The sequence below is a fragment of the Bombyx mandarina genome, chromosome 01 (genome assembly GCF_030267445.1).
Source record: "Bombyx mandarina strain Sakado chromosome 01, ASM3026744v2".
Taxonomy (NCBI): Eukaryota; Metazoa; Arthropoda; class Insecta; order Lepidoptera; family Bombycidae; genus Bombyx; species Bombyx mandarina.
In genome coordinates, this window is record NC_143208.1 from 6,005,325 (window position 1) to 6,025,395 (window position 20,071).

Here is a 20,071-nt window from a genome sequence, read left to right on the forward strand (position 1 = left end):
TACTAAGTAATAGACTTCATTTTTATTATATGTTTATTATTGTTATGTTACATTGTGTGTTATAAAAAGGCACTAAAATGTGTGCTTAGAGTAAGAGCCACAATGGGAGAATATAAACACACATTTCAGGATTAAAACTACTTTCTTTTACAATTTATTGTTACATCAAAGTTTCAGATATAACATTCTACTTCGATGTTTAACTCAGAGAGTGAATTCCCAATTAGAACAAAACGAGATTTCTTGTGAACAAAACCTTCGTATTGTTGAAATTACTAATTACATTGTTGTGTTAACTTTCCGAACGGTCAAAGGGCAGTCTCGCTAAGTGCTTACGAAGTCGTAAGTAGTATTCAAAAACTATCCTAGTTTTGACCAATATGAAATATACAAAAGGACTTTTGCAACCGGCAACTGGTATATAATTTACCTCTATATTAATTTGCGAAATAGCTTTACGGCGACACAAAATACGTGTTGCCGTGGGAAAAGAAACAGACATGGCGAGGGTTGTCGTTTTACAATAATTAATATGATACTTTAGACGTTAACTAGTTTTGCGGCGGTCATTTAAGAATTTGTAAATTCGTCTTCATTTCTGAACGATATCGTTTTTAATTTATTTATTTGTGCTACAGTTTGTCTGAAACAGCAATATTAGCTTAGAGAAATGAAGCATGTACCAAGTACGTTTACAATGTGCTTTTTAAAATAATAGTAAGATAATAATTTCATTTCATACAAAATAAAGAAGAGAGCTACAAAGGGGTCACTGACAAAGAGAGTACTCTTGAGGCGCTTGTGAATTCTTGTACTGAGCTACTCGACTAACTTAATTACTGTTAGCACCGACGTTGCAATATTTTGTGTCAGAAATTTCATTTTTAGGAAAAATTTCATGTCTTATTCTATTTGGAACCATATTAAATACTCATCACGAATGTAGATACAATTATTAGACGCATTGTGATCAAAGCGCGTCCGCCTTACATATATCAATCAAAGTTAATAACCGTGTACTCGTAGTGTTGTTATTAACGCTCACATTTATCTGGTGTCACCGGCCTGTAGTGCAATGTACAGTCCAAGCGGCCACTCTCGACTGATCATTAGTTCCGAGCTTCAATCAACATATCACAATACGTAATCGTCAATGTTGGTTTTACCCTACAACTTAACGCAAAGCTTCTTACGGTTAAATAGTGTTCGTTTTTATTTTTATGACACCACAGGTTGTAGAGCTAATATTGAAAATAAGAAAAAAAAATGATAAGAAATTGTGTATTTTTATTTAATTCTGGTAAGTACGCTTCACTAGGAAGGCCGTGAGTTTATCTGCAAACCAAAAACAAGAAATAACAGAATATGTTTAATAAACTAGCTGACCCCGCAGACTTCGTAGTGCCTCAATTGATAAATAAAATAACTAAATTAAAAATAAAATAAACTTAAAACAAATAAAAGTAATCCGTCCGACGGGGGACACAGTAAAAGAAAAAACCAAATTGTTTGTTTTTATATAATTCCGAGAATTTTCATATTTTTTCTTTTAAACCTTCTCTGGACTCCACAAATAATTCAAGATCAAAATTAGTCAAATCGGTTCAGCCGTTCTCGAGTTATAGCGAGACTAACGAACAGCAATTCATTTTTATATATATAGATAATGCTTTTTTCCTTCAATCATAAATTTCACTTCGACACGCAAAAAAGTATCAATCTTGTTTTTTGAACTCATTCGTAACGATTACAAATTTAATGATCAATTAGAAGAGCTGAGTGAATCAACATATTAGTGAATAAGTAGGAGAGTTCCGTGTATTTTGTTACAAATAGTGGGCACTGGTCTCCTTGTCGCTGTCAAAGGAAGAGCTACGCTTTCTGATCAAAGACGAACGTTGTATTATACGGAGTGGCAATCTGAAATTTAAATTGAGGCAGACTAAGACTTCTAATCATTTGCATCGTTAGCAAGACGGATTTATAGTGGGATAGAGTATGTCGCACATCTGACATCACTTGGTACAATTCCGAGCCAATCGAATTCCGAGATGGCAGACATTCAACGCGACGAATTGGACGCGTGGACGAGACGCTTCAGATGCACGCATCAAGAATGCTGATTTATAATCTGTGTAACCGCACATTTCAATAGCATCCCTTTATCAACAATTACCATAGATTATTATGATGTCCAAATTTTAAAGGAAACGATTAATTTTCGATGCTAGATATAATAAATACATGCACACTATTATGTGGTGATTATGCACAATCAAAATTACCTACTATTTTTTATTATACAATTTGAACTTTTATTTTAATGAACATATTTCATTCGAATTTAATACTTTATTTTGGCTGTGAAAATTAATATTGTACTTCGACAAAAACAAAAAACACTTCTACACTTATAAAAAGTATATTTTTTTATAATTTTAATCGCTAAGGTATAGTTAGTGTCGTGTCTTATTTATCGAGGTTGCTAAAAAATGTTTGCGTCGTAAGACCTTGGATTGGGGTCGTTAAACTATTATTAATGTGGGCTAAGCTTACGCCATGGACTGTCTGTTAATACTAGAAGTGATGTACAGCGATGGAAAGATTCTATGTGCGGGATAAATCATTTATTCTTATTTCGAACGATGTTAGACAAGCCTGCGACATAGAATATAGCCACCGCGAAACTGGAGTCTGTGTCTTGTTACATTCTCGGTTGCAAAATGATATGACCGAGACAGGAATGCCATTCCATAATTCGGTGAATTGCGGCGAGAAATAACAGGGTATATACATATCCGAGTAGTATGGATCGCAGAGTAATGAATTGGAAATGAGAATGCGATGTGATATGCGATAATTCAATGGAACTATTCATATTTTAAAGAGAGCGAACTCATATGTATATCGTGATTAATCGCCGCGATAGTCTTGATATCTATACTAATCTATACTAATATTATAAAGAGGAAAGATTTGTTTGTTTGTTTGTTTCGAATAGGCTCCGAAACTACTGGACCGATTTGAAAAATTCTTTTTCCATTAGAAGCCGACATTGTCCCTGATGAACATAGGCTACTTTTCTTTTTTTTTTTTTTTGGTTTCATGTGTGTTTTAATGTTTCCGAAGCGAAGCGAGGGCGGGTCGCTATTACTTATAATCGTCTCGAATGTGACAATCCGATACTCATAACACATGAGACCATTATAGCTTGAGCTTATTTAATGCGTGTAAATTTTTATTCGGCAATTACAGAGAAGTCAGATACTATAAAAAATCTGTGATGTATCTTGGTATTTTATTAATAAAAGTTTAATTTATTGTCTCGGGTTGTATTGTTTTGATATATATATATATATATCCTTTCTAGCACTATTAAGATCGCAAAAGGTTATGCAACCTTTGCAATGTCAATACTACAAAGGAAAATCTTGTTCAAATACAAAACTACAATAGTTACATAAAATCATAGTCTCAACAGTTTCAACACTAAATTAGTTTATCCGTTATGACTTATAATTTCAGTACTATTACATATCTATACAACAAGGCTTAATGTCGTTGCCTATTAACCTTTCCCAACGTTATAGAGAGAGTTTACATTATGTAAGCGCGAACCCTGAAATATATGTAGGTACTACTACTACGTATGTATACTAATTAATATACACATATTCACACATGTACTAGTAAATATTAATATGTATACAGATTGTCGTACCTTCCGTTCTGCGGCGCGACGTTGCCATCGTTATAACAAGAACTAGCAGTGACGTCCTTGTCGGCAATCAGGCCGCTCTCCATTCCGAGAGGCGCTATACATTGAGCTGTGAACAAAGAAAAAAATACAATAACGAGAATAAATGAATACAAATTAAATTTGCCGTTGTAACTAAACTGAGACCTTAGAACTTATATCTCAAGGTAGGTGGCGGCATTTAAGTTGTAGATGTCTATGGGATCCTGTTACTACCTAACCCCCGGTGGGCCGTGAGCTCGTTCACCCACTTGAACAATAAATAAATAAAAAACAGTTGCCGAGAGGATGGTAAATGTCATGCTTTACCGTCTGTCATTGACGTCGATAAAGCCATGCTGCAGCCTACTACTGACAAGGATTCGATCTAAGATGCATTTGATGATTATATGAAAACTTTTTATTTTTTATTGCTTAGATAGGTGGACGAGCTCACAACCCACCTGGTGTTAAGTGGTTACTGGAGCCCATAGATATCTGTAACGTAAATGCGCCATCCACCTTGATATAAGTTCTAAGGTCTCAAGTATAGTTGCAACGGCTGCCCCACCCTTCAAACCAAAACGCATTACTGCTGCACGGCAGAAATAGGCAGGGTGGTAGTACCTACCCGTGCGGACTCACAAGAGGTCCTACCACCAGTAAATACCAACCATTCGTTTTATTATTACAAGCAAAAAGAACATATAGGTGTATTTAAATTCACACAAGTATACACATTGTTGCGAGCTGATGAATCAATCAGTCGAACAAGACGTATGACTTTAGATTACGAGTTCAATTCGTTACACGTTCAATGACATGTTTACACATCGTTAAACACTCAAACGGTATCAGTGAATAATTAAACATGTAGTGTCATTAAATAATTTCGTGTGCAATCGCCCGACGGTCAGCGGGACCGTGCGAAGCCCACCCAGATGAGACGTCCGATAATATCTTTACATTTACAACTTATTTTAGCTAATTGATACAATGGTAGCATAAATAAAAAGTATCTTTATTAATTTATCGAAACTTAACGCGTCGCTTTTCTCCTATTTATAGAGTAATCAAGTTTACTTCGGATCCTTTTTTTTTTGCAAATAAAATATTATTTTTTTCAGCACATGGATGGTCCACTTCTGGACATAGGACTCCCCCAAGCCTCGCCACAAAGACCGGTACTGCGCTGCCTGCATCCAGCGGATATATATAAAATAATATATTTATGCATAAATATTAGTGTACATAGAAACAAAATAATATTGATTTAAATACATTTAAATTTAATAAACAAAATATATATTTGAAGAATGCACCTATGATAAATATTAAAATACTCAATATCGCGGTGGAGTTTTAGTCTGCGTGTATTGGATATGAGGAAAAGCTCTGAAATAGCTTTTAACATGACACCGAAACTTTTAAAAGTTAACTGACGTAGTTGAGAACCGCATCAAAAGAGTTGATAGACTGCAATTTGCTACCGGATGGCTTCTGATTTAGGCAGTTAGTAAACTTTAAGCGAATTCTGAACTATGACATGCAGTAAAGTTACGAGTTTTGGATATATGATAAAAAGCAGTGCAGTATATTTATCATCAAGCTAGAGACACTGATTGATAATCATCATAGCATTTTTTAAATTCAATATAATTGAACACGTAGACGAAATATAACCCATTAGACCAATTGAATAGAGCACGTCAAGTTAAGTTAACGATTTGACGCAGTCTCACGACGTTAACGCATTTCTTAACTGGCAAATCGAACGATAACACATTTGTAGGGCGTCCAGTGTTAGAGCGAATTACGCATGGCGCCGTCGACCCAACATCAAGTTTGGATTATGCATAGTGAGCCGACCGACTACGACAAAGTTAAATGACATTCAGATGCTTGTCGCTACGGCCTTACTTGAGTGTAAATCATTCAAGAGCCGTTGTTAAGTGGTAACTTGTTTATTTAGTATGTATAAAGCTATGCTATAAACAACTTCGCGTACACTGTTTTATACATGAGCTCGTAACCTTTTGCACTTTAACATTCTTACAAAGTAAGAGTCGCCTGGGTATTCTATCGTACGACTTATATTATTCTGTGAAATGCGACCGGTTTATTAAAATGTAAACTAAATATAAAGAGTATTGTATGCTTTCTTCTAATTTCAAAATAAGAATAATATCCGTGATTATAACTGGTTTCGTTATGCCATAGGATCATCATTGTGCTTAGTGCGAGTTTTTAAACGTTCTCGATAGCGTAAACGTTAATTCAAATTTGTATACTGTTGGAACGTTTGCCGCTAGGGACACTGTCCCAACTACATCCAAATTTACTGAGTTAACTTTTACGCTATCGAGAACGTTAAACAACTCGCATTAAACACATTGAAACATAGCTTGAGATTTAAACGAAAGTGAGGGCTTCACCTCGATTGAATATCCAACTAGAGCAGATACGAATGCAATGAATATACAGTTCATACTTAGATGTTGAATTAAGTGATGGCAAACGCAGATTGACAACCCTCGGTGAAACAGTATCACAATCTCTTAGTCAATAGCGAGCCCATTTTAAAGTAAATATAATAATGTTATGTATTTCGTTTTGTACTTAAACCATTGTACCATGGTTCACTTGCGGCCTAATAATAATAATGGTTGGTTCGAAGTAAGTATCAGTTGAATGGAATATTTAAATGTATTCAACTGATAATTATTTTTAATAAATTTATATTTTTTATTTGATTGGTGTTGTTAATTTTAAGTATGTTTCAATGATACTATGTACACATATGGACTTGCTGTCTGAAATAAAATAAATCATTCATTCATTCATTCATTTGTTAATGCATTAAAATATAAATAAGTCGTGTATATGTCGAACACGAGAAGCATTTGTTCGTTAGCGTTCGTTTGGTGTGTAGCCGGCATCAAGCGGCTTTCATACGAGCTCGGTTTGCGATTGTGCGGTTCTGTTTCTCTGGACGTAAATCGACTTTTAAATAAAGCGACCAAAACAGCCACGGTGCTCGTGAGTTATACGAAACAAATTAACTTTGCATTGAACGATTCCTTTTTGTACGGGGCAGCGTAAAGGCAAATATTAATTGCGAATGTAACAAAGGGATAAATTCACGGTTAGATGGAACACAAGTTGACAGTTAATTTTCATCACTGTGTTCGAAGTTGTCTTCGTATTTTATTTGTTGCCTAGTGGGAATTATTGTAAGTTGTCCGTAAATTGAATGTAAATTTAAATACACGCTCTTATTTTGATTAGTTTTACGGATAAACAGGTAATCTAGAAAATGACTAGCGATATGGAGTTTTGTGGGCTCACTTGTCTACCTCCAAATTTCCCGAGAAGCAGTAAGGATTTCCGGATAGCCTATTTTTCATTGCATATGTTAAGGAGACGAGCACATCGCCCATCTAATGTTAAGTGGTTACCAAAGTTCATAGACATCAACAACGTAAATGCCGCCACCCACTTAATTTTTTTCCTACCTATTCGCTAGTACCTTAAGGGGCTGTTTCAGCTACGCCAGAACTGGTGAGCTCACGAGCTCTACCTGAGAGAATTTGCTAGCACTAGCCCTACCATTAGCAGTGCTCCGCAGAATCTACCACCGGATCGGAATTGCGACCCATTGAAAAGATCCAGCGAAAAACTCAGTGAGCCGTGTCTATGGGTTAGTTTGCTCGTTGAACTCTTAGTGGTAATCGACAAGTTCGACGAGGACGCTGATCGGTGCTTGAGGGGCCTAAAAGTACCGAGAGTAGACAGTTTCAGGTGACGACGGCTTTGCGTTGCCCCGTCGCCTGGGTCGAATAAGTAATCAGCGGCAGCCACGATAAAAAGGTTACCGTGGAGCGCCGCTTTATCGAAGTAGCTCTCTGACGCTACCTCAAGATACTTACGTATCGGTTCTAGATATAGATCGTTGTGAAAGTCCACGTGAGCGAACATACATTATACATACTACACTTGCATAGGTTATGCAAATTTTATAAAGTGTCACTTTGTTACGAGGAGACAATTTACTTCGCTTGCAGATCACAGGACAGAGTCGACCGAATAGGAACGTGACTCGGTGGCGTATCGAATTAATGTGGGGACCGAATGTCATCCCTCTGTCTACGCCTAGGTACTTGGCCTTCGAGGACCACGATATGGGCTGGTCAACGATTTTGATGACGGGAATGGAGTTACCAACCCCAATTCGGGATGAGATACTAGCAGTGGTGTAGGGAAAGCGACTCCTTGCGAAAATAGCTCGACTGTGCTTTTTGAGGGGTTAATGTCGATGCGCCACTTACGTAACCACTGTCCTAAATTAATGGCCGGAATCTGGAGCTTACTGTGGATGAACGACATTTTCTTACTAGAGTAGTAGATAATTATAGTAGTAGTCATTCGCGAAAAGGGCTAACTGTGCCACCGGTGATCAAGATATATCATTAATATATAGGCTAAATACTAATAGGAAGAGAACGGAGCCTTACAGGACTCCAGTTGAGAATTGTCGCGGGAAAGAGCGATTTCTCACAAGAAGTTTCGTATGATGAGCACGAGGCTATCTGGCACTCATATGGTCTACAGTTTATAAATTAAGCCGTTGTGCCAGCCAGACTTAGTCGAATACCAACGCGATATCGAAGAAGAGGCCTTCGGTGGGGACAGGTCTTCGTGTGTTTAGCCCTACTAAGACGTGCTCTGTGAGGCGGTGCACTTGCTGAATGCACGAGTGTTTCGCGCGGAATCCAAACTATTCCTAGATCAGGATAGCTTTTGAGGTGATGAAGTCTTAGAGGCGTTTACGTAATAGCCGTTCGTATAATTTGCCTAACGCTGGGATGAGGCTGACCGAACGGTACCCACGTTAAGAAATTAATTCTTTTATAGTATAAGGGTTGCCCCAGTCTTGAGGGTAAAACGCATTTCTGCTGACAGCAGAAATAGGTAGTGTGGTGTTACCTACCCGCGCGGGTAGTCTTATCCTTTAGGCCACGACGACTTCCAAATGTATTAAATATACAATACCATTGAGCTTCAACCTTATGTCTCAAGATGGACGGCCACTTTCACTATAACGAGTATAATGGCTAATCTATAGCAATAACCTGTATATCCAAGATTGACGCAATAATAAAAACTGTCCATATTCGTAGTTCATTTTATTCTTGGTTTAGAGAAAGCGAACATATTTCTTATGTTGTTCAATATCGATACCGTTTAATAAAGTAACTTAAATGAGATCATTAGACAATTTGTCAAGCTTGTTGAAAGCAAAATGATAATATTTTTGATAACTTGTAGCCCATAATTCAATTACATGATATATTGTAAACTATCCACAATTACGCAGCTACCTAATTAGATATCTGAGCGTACAGAGTTCAAATTAATAAATAAACAGGCGGCGACATGGTCGTTGTGTTACTGTTCTTAACAGTAATTATTGATATTAATCAAGTGCCAAAATAAACCTATTACTTATTGTAACAAAAATATTAAGACAACCGTTGTATCGTGTAGATTTAATTCGGATTCGCTACTTCGATACCTTTGTTGGCAGGGGTACCTATTCATGTTTTGGTTTCTATGGGCTCCGGAATTTAATATGTAAAAACATATTATGTTTATTATGTATGTTTTTTTTCTCGAAATGTGATTCGAACTTACAAACCTCGGCCCATCAGTCAAAGGCACTAACTATTTAGACAATTTTAATATGATACATACACACCTAATAGTTAAGTATGTTATAAACAAACACGACAATCAGAGTAGTTCCCCTAGATCATCGATATGAATTTTGTATAATATTTTATTAAAGACTATCTGTACCCGTCCGCTTCGCTGGGCATTTAAAATTAACATTATTATTTCTCACCCCCACACAGATTCTCATAATTAACGCCCCCGCAGCTGGTTTAGGGAGTCCAACACTCATATTAATATTAGCCTATCCATTAAGTACGTGTATTTTCTACATGAATACCAAGTTTCAAGTCAATCGGATGCATGGTTCAGTAGCTATAACGGAACATCCGCAAAAACCACTGTAGATTTATATATTAGTATAGACACGGCAATCAGAGTAGTTCCCCTAGATCATCGATATGAATTTTGTATTTTATTAAAGATGAACCTTATCGTTTGCTCCAAGCCTGGCACAATGGCCATCAATCACCCTTATTCAACCATCACGTTGAGCATGTCTCCTATGAGATGAAAACTCAATTTGGCTAACCTAAAAATAATTTCATAAGTTTCCATACCCGAATCTGAGAAAAAGATTGTATAGTTTTTAAAGATATTAATTAAGTAATCAATAAAATCGATTAATCTAGATTGAGTCAATTCATCGCATAACATTTACCATAACCATATCGTTATTGTTAGGTATATTAGATCGGTATTCGACGAACGCATCTGCAAGCAAATCAGAGACAGAGATAACTATATCAATTAATATGACAGTTTCTCTCTCTCTCTGGGAACGGAACAGCAATGGATATAAACAGCCGTAGACTTATAGCACAGGTTCTTGACGTCTCAATAGTAATTTATATTCACAAAGCAACAACACTTACGATATGGAACCGTAGATAGATTTATATCGATCACAAGATGCACCGACGATGAATAATTATTAACATTCAATATATTGTATTATAAAAAAGAACTAAATTGTAACAATTCCCTCACTAAATTGTAACAATTCATCATTGCACGAGTGTATGCCTCATTGTGTGTAATTATTTTGTTATTAGTTAATTTACAGCGAATTTGATAACCTATTTTCAATTGAAATTTCGATTACTATTATGTTTTACCCCCTACTGAACACAAGACAGCTAATAGGTCAAATGCAAATGAAATTTGATTGTTGCGTGTTTCCGTATTTGAGCAGGTAGGCCTCTTGTTGCCGAGCGCTTGAGAACAAATTACAGACGTCATAAAGTCAGTTTTGAATATTAATAAACTCTAGTAAACGCTCTCTGTTTAAGCGAAACCATTTCCTTGGGCTAGCTCGCTATGTACGCGTGTTTCTGACGTCCGGTAAATTGAATATACTTTTTTTAATCATTCAAGATATTGTTTTCTCAACTTCCTGTTCTGGAAATTAACCTTTATACGCTATAGTATTATATGATAAGAGCAAAATTTCCGTTTGTTGAAGTTTAAAAAGCACTGAACTTGTGCGTGCTTCTGCCATTGCGTGACATGTAGTCGTCTAATGAATAATAAACAGCGCAGCGGCGAGTCGCTACTCATTCATATCCATCCACGAAAAGCAATATCCTTTTTTTTTTACATAAAGCTATTGAATGTCAACTTAAACCGCCTAGAATATTTGGCTTTGACTCAGAATCAAAACCATCGTGTAACACGGCCTCTCTACGGTTTTCTTGGCGCGATCTTAGTGACACGTTTTTTCTCTACCTATTCGCTGGTAGCCGAAGGGGCTTCTCGCGGATGGCAACGTGAGCTCACTGGCTCAACCTGAGAGAGTATGCTTATGAGCGTGGGCTGGATTTATGACACGTGTATTTTTCACCGCAATGTACTTTATCCCTATAGTTACACGATTTTCTTTAACGACCAAAGCAATGTTGCGTGATGTCGTCGTACTAATATTTTAATTACTTTCATTGTATTCGAGGGTCGTTAGCATTTCGTTTTTTACATGTTCAGTAGTTTTTACGACAAATGTGTACGTTATTTATACATAGTGGACAGCGATAACGATTGTAAATAGATTCAATGGTGTCTTTCCAAATCGTTAAACCTGTAATGTACTAACTAGATCTAGGTATTAAATTAGACTATGACAGCAAAACGAAACTATGTCACTGAATTTCTAAAAAATGTTATTTTTATTATTCGGAAGTTTATTTATTGAAGCATTATGAAAATAAAGTAAAAACTATGCAAGTTTTTAACGATAAGAGATATCGTTTCCATTAATCTTTTGAACTAATTACATTAGCGAAAATACCATTTGAAATGTTTTATTAAACGACGGCATTCAGGTATTTCCTGTGAAAGTTCGATGTCAGACGCCTTCAACTAATTCGAGAACTTTACGTTCTGAAGTTCGACAAGAAATCTTCATGAGCGTTGTCGAGAAGGCCGTCGCGTCGGCACATTTCATTTCGAACCCTATTTGTATGAAGCCGACGCATCCCGGTCGGTAAACGTCCTAAGATGCTACAGCGGCTTCCGTTTCCATTCTTTAAAATCAGAGGGCATGACGTGTTTCGCCATTGTCACAGACACCGGCGATATCTACGTGAAATGCTTATGAACGTGTTTTCATTGCTTTAAACACGGCCGGAGATATTATATTTTAATGTGCTTTTATCATTTTTGCTACGATCAATGTTTCACACAAATAACTTAATTTATATGGCCGATAGACGTGGATTACCTTTTTTTTCAATACTGTATTATTTAGTGTCAAACACAAAAAGCCTTAGATATTCTAGTATCATTGTTCAAAAGAATAATACAAGAACAATATCGTTATTTTGTGTACCACATAAATATTATGCAGTATTCAATGCTACGTTATTAAATACATTTACAATATTAAAAAATAATCACAATTTAAACCTTTTTTTACATACTGTTTACGATAAAAGCATAATATTATAATAGTTTATTGACATTAGTATAGGTACCTAGTCGGACTTCTTAAGCGTGATAAATTATGAAATTTATAAATTTGGTTTATTTTAAAACGTATGCAACTGTACAAATAAGCCTCCGGTGCGAATTGTATACGTAATCCTAGTTCGCGTTCAAATGACCATGCCTTTTTTTTTACATCACTTCATAACGATTATTTTGTCTTTTAATATCTCTTTATCAATATATAAAGTTGCTTTGCTTTCGTTTCTGAACTATACGGCTATCATTGGTTGATAAGTGGTAACAGATGTCCAGGCTTGCGTCACGCGGATAGAGTGACAGGCTTAAAAGCGAAATGTTTTGCGAATGCAGAGTGATTGACTGAACACTATAGGCTACTAATTAATCCGTGTGTGATTTGGTTTAGTTTAACGTCTTAAGTAGGAATTGTAGTAAAATATCAATTTGTATTCACAACAGTTTCTGAGTTTTCCAAAACTAAAATTATTTTACTCTGATAATATTGAAAGGTAAAGGAAACAAAATATTTCTACGTAATTTGGTAACGACACGACACGAAGGCGATTCGTTATTGATCGTTTCGGACAATTATGAAATGTCCCACGTGCATCACCGAGGCGGTAATTACGAACCATTTACAATTGGTCGATTATGTCTATCGAACGAAATAAATCATTACTTGCACGATACTAGTAGGTACTACACGGACTGAATTATTACGAACACGAAATATCACGCTGTGGCAATGCGTAATACTTTTTATGCCTTGCCATAAAAAGTGGTGCGGATCCAGACGAGAGGTGATGTACTATTAACAAGCACGATTGTGAGTATGCAGCCTATTACGACAGGCAAAACTCAACAAAGTTGAAAAGAAACACGAGACAGATTTGCCTATTTACTAACTCGCGTCTTTTCTATAGTGAATTTGCCTATTTATAGTTCTCGATTGCTCCGTGATCGTGGCAGTTTATTGACAAGTGACGTCGATAAGCATCGATGTCACGACCACGAAACAACAAACGTTGCGTATGCCTTATGACAAACAATTCATACGCAAGTCAACGAACGAAAACCAAATACCAAATAGGTACCAATACACTTACGATTATCGATAGACGAAACTTAAATTTTACAAAAGACGCGTACATATCTGAAAGGTTTAAATATATATTTTGGAGAGTCAGTCAATTGACATGGTGATTTTTGGTCTATTGGTTTATATTAAGTAGTATTAATTGTGATATGTTCTTTAGATAACTGTCAACAAAGGATAGTGAAACTTAACTTTTTTTTTCTACTAAATAACCACCGGTAGCCTCGATGGGCTATTTCAGCTACGCACTATTTGGCAGGCGAGCTTACGGGGCTCAGCTTGAGAAAAATTGCTAACTTTAGAGCTAGCAAGAGTATTTCTTCGCTGAATCTACCATCGGATCGGAATCGCTACACACTGGGAAGATCAGGCGAGAAACTCAGTGGGTTGGTTCTGTGGTTTACGTTGCACGTCGAGCTCTTTCACTGATTCACGTAGTGCAATACCCTTGAGTGCTTAGTGCGAGTTTTTTTAACGTTCTCGATAACGTTAAATCTAACCCAATTTTGTATGCAGTTGGAACAGCGCCCCTAGCGGCAAACATAGGCAAACGATCCCATTCCATACAAATATGAGCTAACTTTAACGCTATCGAGAACGTTAAAAAACTCACATTAAGCACACTGATTTAATTGTAAGCTTCGTTAATTCAAAACGTACGCTTAAGTAGCCCTGTTCGAATTTTAAGTTCAAAAATAAACACAAAAATGGTTATTAACAATATTTCCAATACTTATAATTACAGTATTCAGTTTACCGCGGTAAGTTTTGAAATTGTCGACAAAATTATATAACTACCAACAGAATTTTTAATTTCTGAAGTTAGCCTGACGAGGCGCGTTCTAGCAGCTCCGAAAGTCGAGAGAACTTTGTAATTAAATATTAAGGTGGTCCGCGCAGACATCGACGGGGGAGATACCACTATAACATTTTATACCTATGTGATATGGTAATAACGCTTTCGTAAACATGAAATGGGCAAACGACGCGGCCCCTTCAGGGAGTTGTACTAAAAATCCCAATGTACTTCCATTTGAATTCAAGAAGAACTATTTTTATATATATACTTTGATACCTAAGAAGTGTTCTGGCTCACGTAACCGGCAAACGAATATGAGCTCTATCTGTATGATAATATAACATCATGTATAAGGTTCGTTTTTTGACTAAGTTTTTGGGATAGCCTGTTTCCATTTTTGAACGAATGAAATCGAGTGACGTTGTGGATTTTAGTGTTTATTTTTGTGGCAGGTTATGAATGATGAGTATAGAGTGATGGCAACCTTCAGAGGGCAACCCGCTGCCCATCGTAAGGCCTTCGCGGGCCAGATCTTGAGCGGTCTCTACCTTGAACGGACCGTGTGGTGGATTCAGAGGAGGCCTTCACGGGATATGTGAGCCCTCCTAGAGTCAACCGTTTCGCAAGCAGTATCTCGGGATTTTTTTTTGTTCAGGAGGAAATCGCCGGACTTCCGCCCTTCACTGGGGATGGCGGGCAGGGTATGTCAGAGTCGAACTGACTAAAACCTGCTGTCGCTCAACAACTAACATCCAAACCTCGCATGAGACAGAACTCATAAACAGGCAAAGGGGGGAAAGTGAAGCGTTTAGTGCGGAGCACATCTGTCCTATCACCCTCCCTCTCGGGACGCAGGACCGGCGATCGTCGGCGCCACTACTACCAGCCCTCTCGGTCGGCAGGCTGTCCGAAGCCCGCCTAGAGTGAGTTACCCTACGGAATAGCCCGCTGGGCCAGAACCAGCGTGGGTCGAGGATAGCCGGCCTTTCATCACCTGGATGCTCTTGCGTAAAACGCGTACAGAGCAGCTTGCACGTCGTCTTCTTAGGCCCCCTTCGCCGGTCCCCAGACCGACATGTGAGGGGGACACGAAACACTTAGAGGGCCAGGGCTTGGGCGAGATCCGCCTCCCTGGCCCCCGCTCGACGGCGGCGGGATTGTGCGTCTCACGCGCCCCGCCGCCTCTTTCCGCGAGATGGTGCACTCGCAGAAGTCGAGCATCGCCTTCCACGACTCGTCGTCGCCTAGCATCGATGCCACAACACTCGGCAACGACAAGTCGTTTCCTATTTTTGCGACGAGGACACGACGTCACCGCTCCCATGCGAGGCAGGCGACGAGCGTATGTTCTGCCGCGTCCAAGTTGCAACCACAATGCTGGCACTCTGCCGTCGGCTCGGCTGTGAGCCGGTGCAGGAACTCACCGAAACAACCATGCCCAATGAGTACCTGCGTGAGCCAGAAAGTCAGGCGTCCTCTGTCACGATTCACCCAATCCACAAGGACCGGGCGAATCGCCTCGAAGGTCCTACGACCAGCCGAAGAATCAGCCAGCCAGCGGCGAGCGCCTCCGCATCCAGAACCCAAGGCGGCGTCTCAGCCAGTACATACGCCGCCTAAAAGGAGATGGTGCGATAACCACGGATGACCCTGACCGCGATGGTGCGTTGCGGCCGTTGCAGCAGCTTCGCCACCCCCACGCCCAGGGACAAGCCCCACACGGGCGCCCCGTATAGGGCCATTGATCACACCACCATATAGAGACGGCGCGTCACCTGGTCAGGCCCTCCGAGGTTGGGCAGAAGTCGGCTTAACGCGCCAGCCACCCCCAACAAACGAAGGACCAGGTTCTAAAAGTGAGCACGGAAGATCCAACGACTGTTCAGAATGAGGCCGAGGTACTTCAACTGCACCCCGACCCCGATACGGACGCCTCAAACCACGATATGGGCATCGACAGGTGGCACTCTCCGGGGTCTGTGGAACCACATAGCCTCGGATTTACTGAACGCCACGTCGAGGCCCAATCTCCTGATTTTGCCGACGACATGCCGCACCCCAGCGGTAGCAAGACGGGCAGACTCAGCAAAACTCCCCCCCGGGCCACGACTAACGTGTCGTCTGCGTAACAGATTACGCTCAGGCCCGGGAGGAGGGCACCTCTCAGCACCCAGTCATGCCCGATATTCCACAAAAGGGGGCACCGACCCCTGTGGAACACCGCGCACGACCGGGAACCGGTGCACGATCCCACCGTGTCCGGTACACGTGACCGATATGGCCGCCAAGTAGGAACCCAAGTATCTTGGGGTAGCCATTTCGTAAGCTGGCTTGCCGCTGCTGCTTGCTGCACATCAGCCCTTTTGCATTTGGGCAATTCTGCTCAAATGCTTTTTTTTTTTAAATGGTTTCGGAAAGCGCAATTTACGGTGTGACCGTTACCACTTTACTCTAGGTAGGGATTGAATTCGTACTCCAGTATTAGCAGTAATATTTATGGAGTAATATGTAAGTTTGTAAATAAACCATATAAACCAAATAAATATGTAAATTTATTTGGTTTATCCAAATGTGAAACGTAATAGCCTCGTTATGAGTAGCAGCCATCGATATATGCCACTGTCGTTTGCATCTCTGGAATTGTTAAAAATCTAAGTGAAAAGTCAAATGCTTTCAAGCGGCAAGGCAGTTTTCGTGCAAATGTTTGTTGGAGAAGACATAACCATACATTTGGAGCGACGAGCGCGGAGTACCGGCTCGTTAGTCGCTCGCTACGAGGTCACTTCATTCGAGATGAAATATGTTTCTGTATCTACCTACCACATGAGACTTGCCCCGGCGAACATCAGTTTACACTATAAAAAGCCATTTGGACAGCGGAGTTCTGGATTCGAAACTACGTTCATTTGTTAACTTAATTATACATATTCGTTCATGATGATATATTAACAATATTACTTGTTGGATATTTGCCCAGTCGTGTCAGTGGTCAAGGGGTCGTTGATTCGAAATTTCGTGGTCTTGAATTTTATTAAAATTTTCAAAACACTATGATGAATCTCATTTCAGTCTCACTAAGACGAAAAACAATAGAATACAATTTAACAAATGGCTGTTAATTGAAACACCACAAATTCAATTGATAAATTAAATCCCCTCCACCGTTTTCAGAATTTAAACTTGTAATAAGTTGAGAAATTTCGATACGCTTACAAGGATCAATGAGCCTTGAAAAATAATGTAAGACAAAATCGTCTTTTTTAGTTTTTTTTTATTGGTTAAGTGGGTGGATGAGCTCACGACCCACCTGGTATGAAGTGGTTATCGGAGCTCATAGACACTTACGAAGTAAATGTCGCCACATACTTCAAGACGTAAGTGTTAAGGTCTCAATTTTTCAGTACAACGGCTGCCCCACCCTTCAAACCGAAACGCATTACTGCTTCACTGCAGAAATAGGCAGGGTGGTACCTAACTCACGAGATGTCTTAACACCAGTACTTACGCAACTAATAACTTTGCGGTTTTGATTTTTATTACACGATGTTATTCCTTCAACGTGGAAGTCAATCGTCAACAATTGCTAAGTACGTATTCCATTAGAAAAAGTGGTACCTGCCTGCGGAATTCTAACACCATTGCATCGCTAGATACGATTTCACTGGCCGTCTTATCCTTTAGGCCACGATGATTTAAAAGTCGTTTTAGTGGTTTCTTTTATCAAATCCAAATCTCAAAAGCGGGGATCCTACCAACTAGTGTTGGTAGAATTAAAATAAGTAACTATTCATAAAATCAAGTACGAATAGCTACTAACGACTAAATTGACAAAAACAGATTGACATTTTAAGTAATTTCAAGTAATCTTTACCATTACAATTAATAGCTTGATTACACGTTGTATTCAAAGGAAGATTAATATTATTCCTTATATCTAATCTCGGGCAGTTCAGCTAAAGTTAAATTATATGCACTTATATGTAAGCTGTAATTAACGATATGAAATATAAGCTAAAATTGTGAAAACGTTTATTTTTAATATATATATTTTTTGTATTACATGAAATCATCCAATAATTCAAAATATATCAGCACTCGTGTCTTTACATAATGAGGTACGACATAATAAGTTTTTTAAAATGCCGGATCTCGTCTCGCTCCCGTCTCGGTAACCTGAATCTATTAAGTAAAATTTAAAATGCATAGACAGGTATTGTTAACGATACTGTACCACTTACTGCATGGCAGAGTTAAAAGCTCAGTACTTTGCATTTTTCAATTAACTGTGTAAACTTGTATACAGCTATGGCATCGTCAGTAGTTAAATTATTTAAAACAAATCAATCTAGTAATAATTACAAAACGTGCTCACCGTTGTTCTTATTTTTACGAGTGTGTAAGTGAGATGTAAATGGACCGTTACAGAAATCGAATAGCAATAAAACAGTAGCCTAACGTAAAGGAAAAAAAAAAGGTTTAAACTAAATATAAATAAATATAGGTATCTCCGCTGGTTATGTTATAATGCAGTTTCGAAGGAGTAACAATTTGTAAAGGTGCAGTAAGAATTTATCTTTTTTTATTGCTTAGACTGGGGAAGGTTTTTTCGGCTAACCTAGTATTTAGAGGTTTCCGAAGTCTATCGCTAAATGCCGCCACACACTTCGAGACTTGAGGTCTACTTCTCACACATATGACGGTAATCAGGACATTTTTTATTTATTTTTGCACATTAATCGTCACAATTACAGTACAAAACATATCTGCAGGATTTGAATACCGACATCCTTCAGCCAATGACGACTTCGGACTTTAATGTTACTATGGCAAAATTATTACTATGGAAAGTTTCCGGAAATCCTGCACAAAATTGTAGCCAATGAATGAATGCACATTGCGAGAATGCGCGAACCATATTGACATGGATTGACAGGCTGGTTGCCGCGCGATTTATGAATGAATTGATTGACAATGGTTCAACTAATATTTAATGCGTACACACGAACATAAAACTCAATAAAAATGTTAACGTTTGATTAAAGAAAATATCATTATTGGTTAATGGTTAAAGGTTCTTTCTCGAGATTAGATTAGTAAAGCGGGTTGGTTGAGTTTCTCTTTTGGGCTCGACTACTAATGCATTAAAGTCGAGATTTTAAGATCATTAAAGTTCGACCTTTTTATTGTCAACATTTATTTTAAACTTTCTCATAACGTGTCTAGTTTTGTAGTTGTCTCTTTAGCTTAGTTGGATAGGCGAGTTTTATCTGGCCATGAATGAATGAATGAATGAATGAATGTTTGCACAATAACATGCCCGTAAACACTACTACCTAATGTTACATCAATTACATTGGAATAGCTGTCAAGTCCGTCAGAGAGGAACATGTGAACATCTCGTGGCAGATATGCGTCGGAAAGTGGTACAGACCCGTGTCGGGCCCATAATAGTATTCGCTAGTATTCAAGCTCAGAATTAAAGTCGGGGAACAGGTAAAATTCTTCCTAGTATCTTCTGATTAAAAGCCGAATGGACTATTATCGTGCAATATCCTCAAGTTAAAGGTAATGGTAAATTATTAATGTGTGTGAAAAGATAAAACAAAGCTACATTTGAGTATATCTACATTTCAGCACACAGATGTCTAGTGCTAGACATAGGTCGCCCACAAGCCTCGCCACAACGAAAACACATATGAGGACAGCATGGGTCGATATCGGAACCGGATGAATAATATATTTTTTTCAAATAAAAGTCTCGGAAATT

At 38.4% G+C, this 20,071-nt stretch overlaps 1 protein-coding gene across 4 annotated transcripts in view; it reads right to left on the reverse strand.

The window, feature by feature from the left end:
* The window catches only part of Tkz (tyrosine kinase-like protein), a 56,438-nt gene that overhangs the window by 22,173 nt on the left and 14,194 nt on the right, over nucleotides 1-20,071 (reverse strand). For all 4 annotated transcript variants that reach the window (XM_089728145.1, XM_089728147.1, XM_028176338.2 and 1 more), the window contains exon 3: nucleotides 3,722-3,827. In XM_089728145.1, coding sequence (XP_089584271.1) covers nucleotides 3,722-3,827 — 106 coding nt within the window. The remainder of the gene's footprint in view (nucleotides 1-3,721; nucleotides 3,828-20,071) is intronic.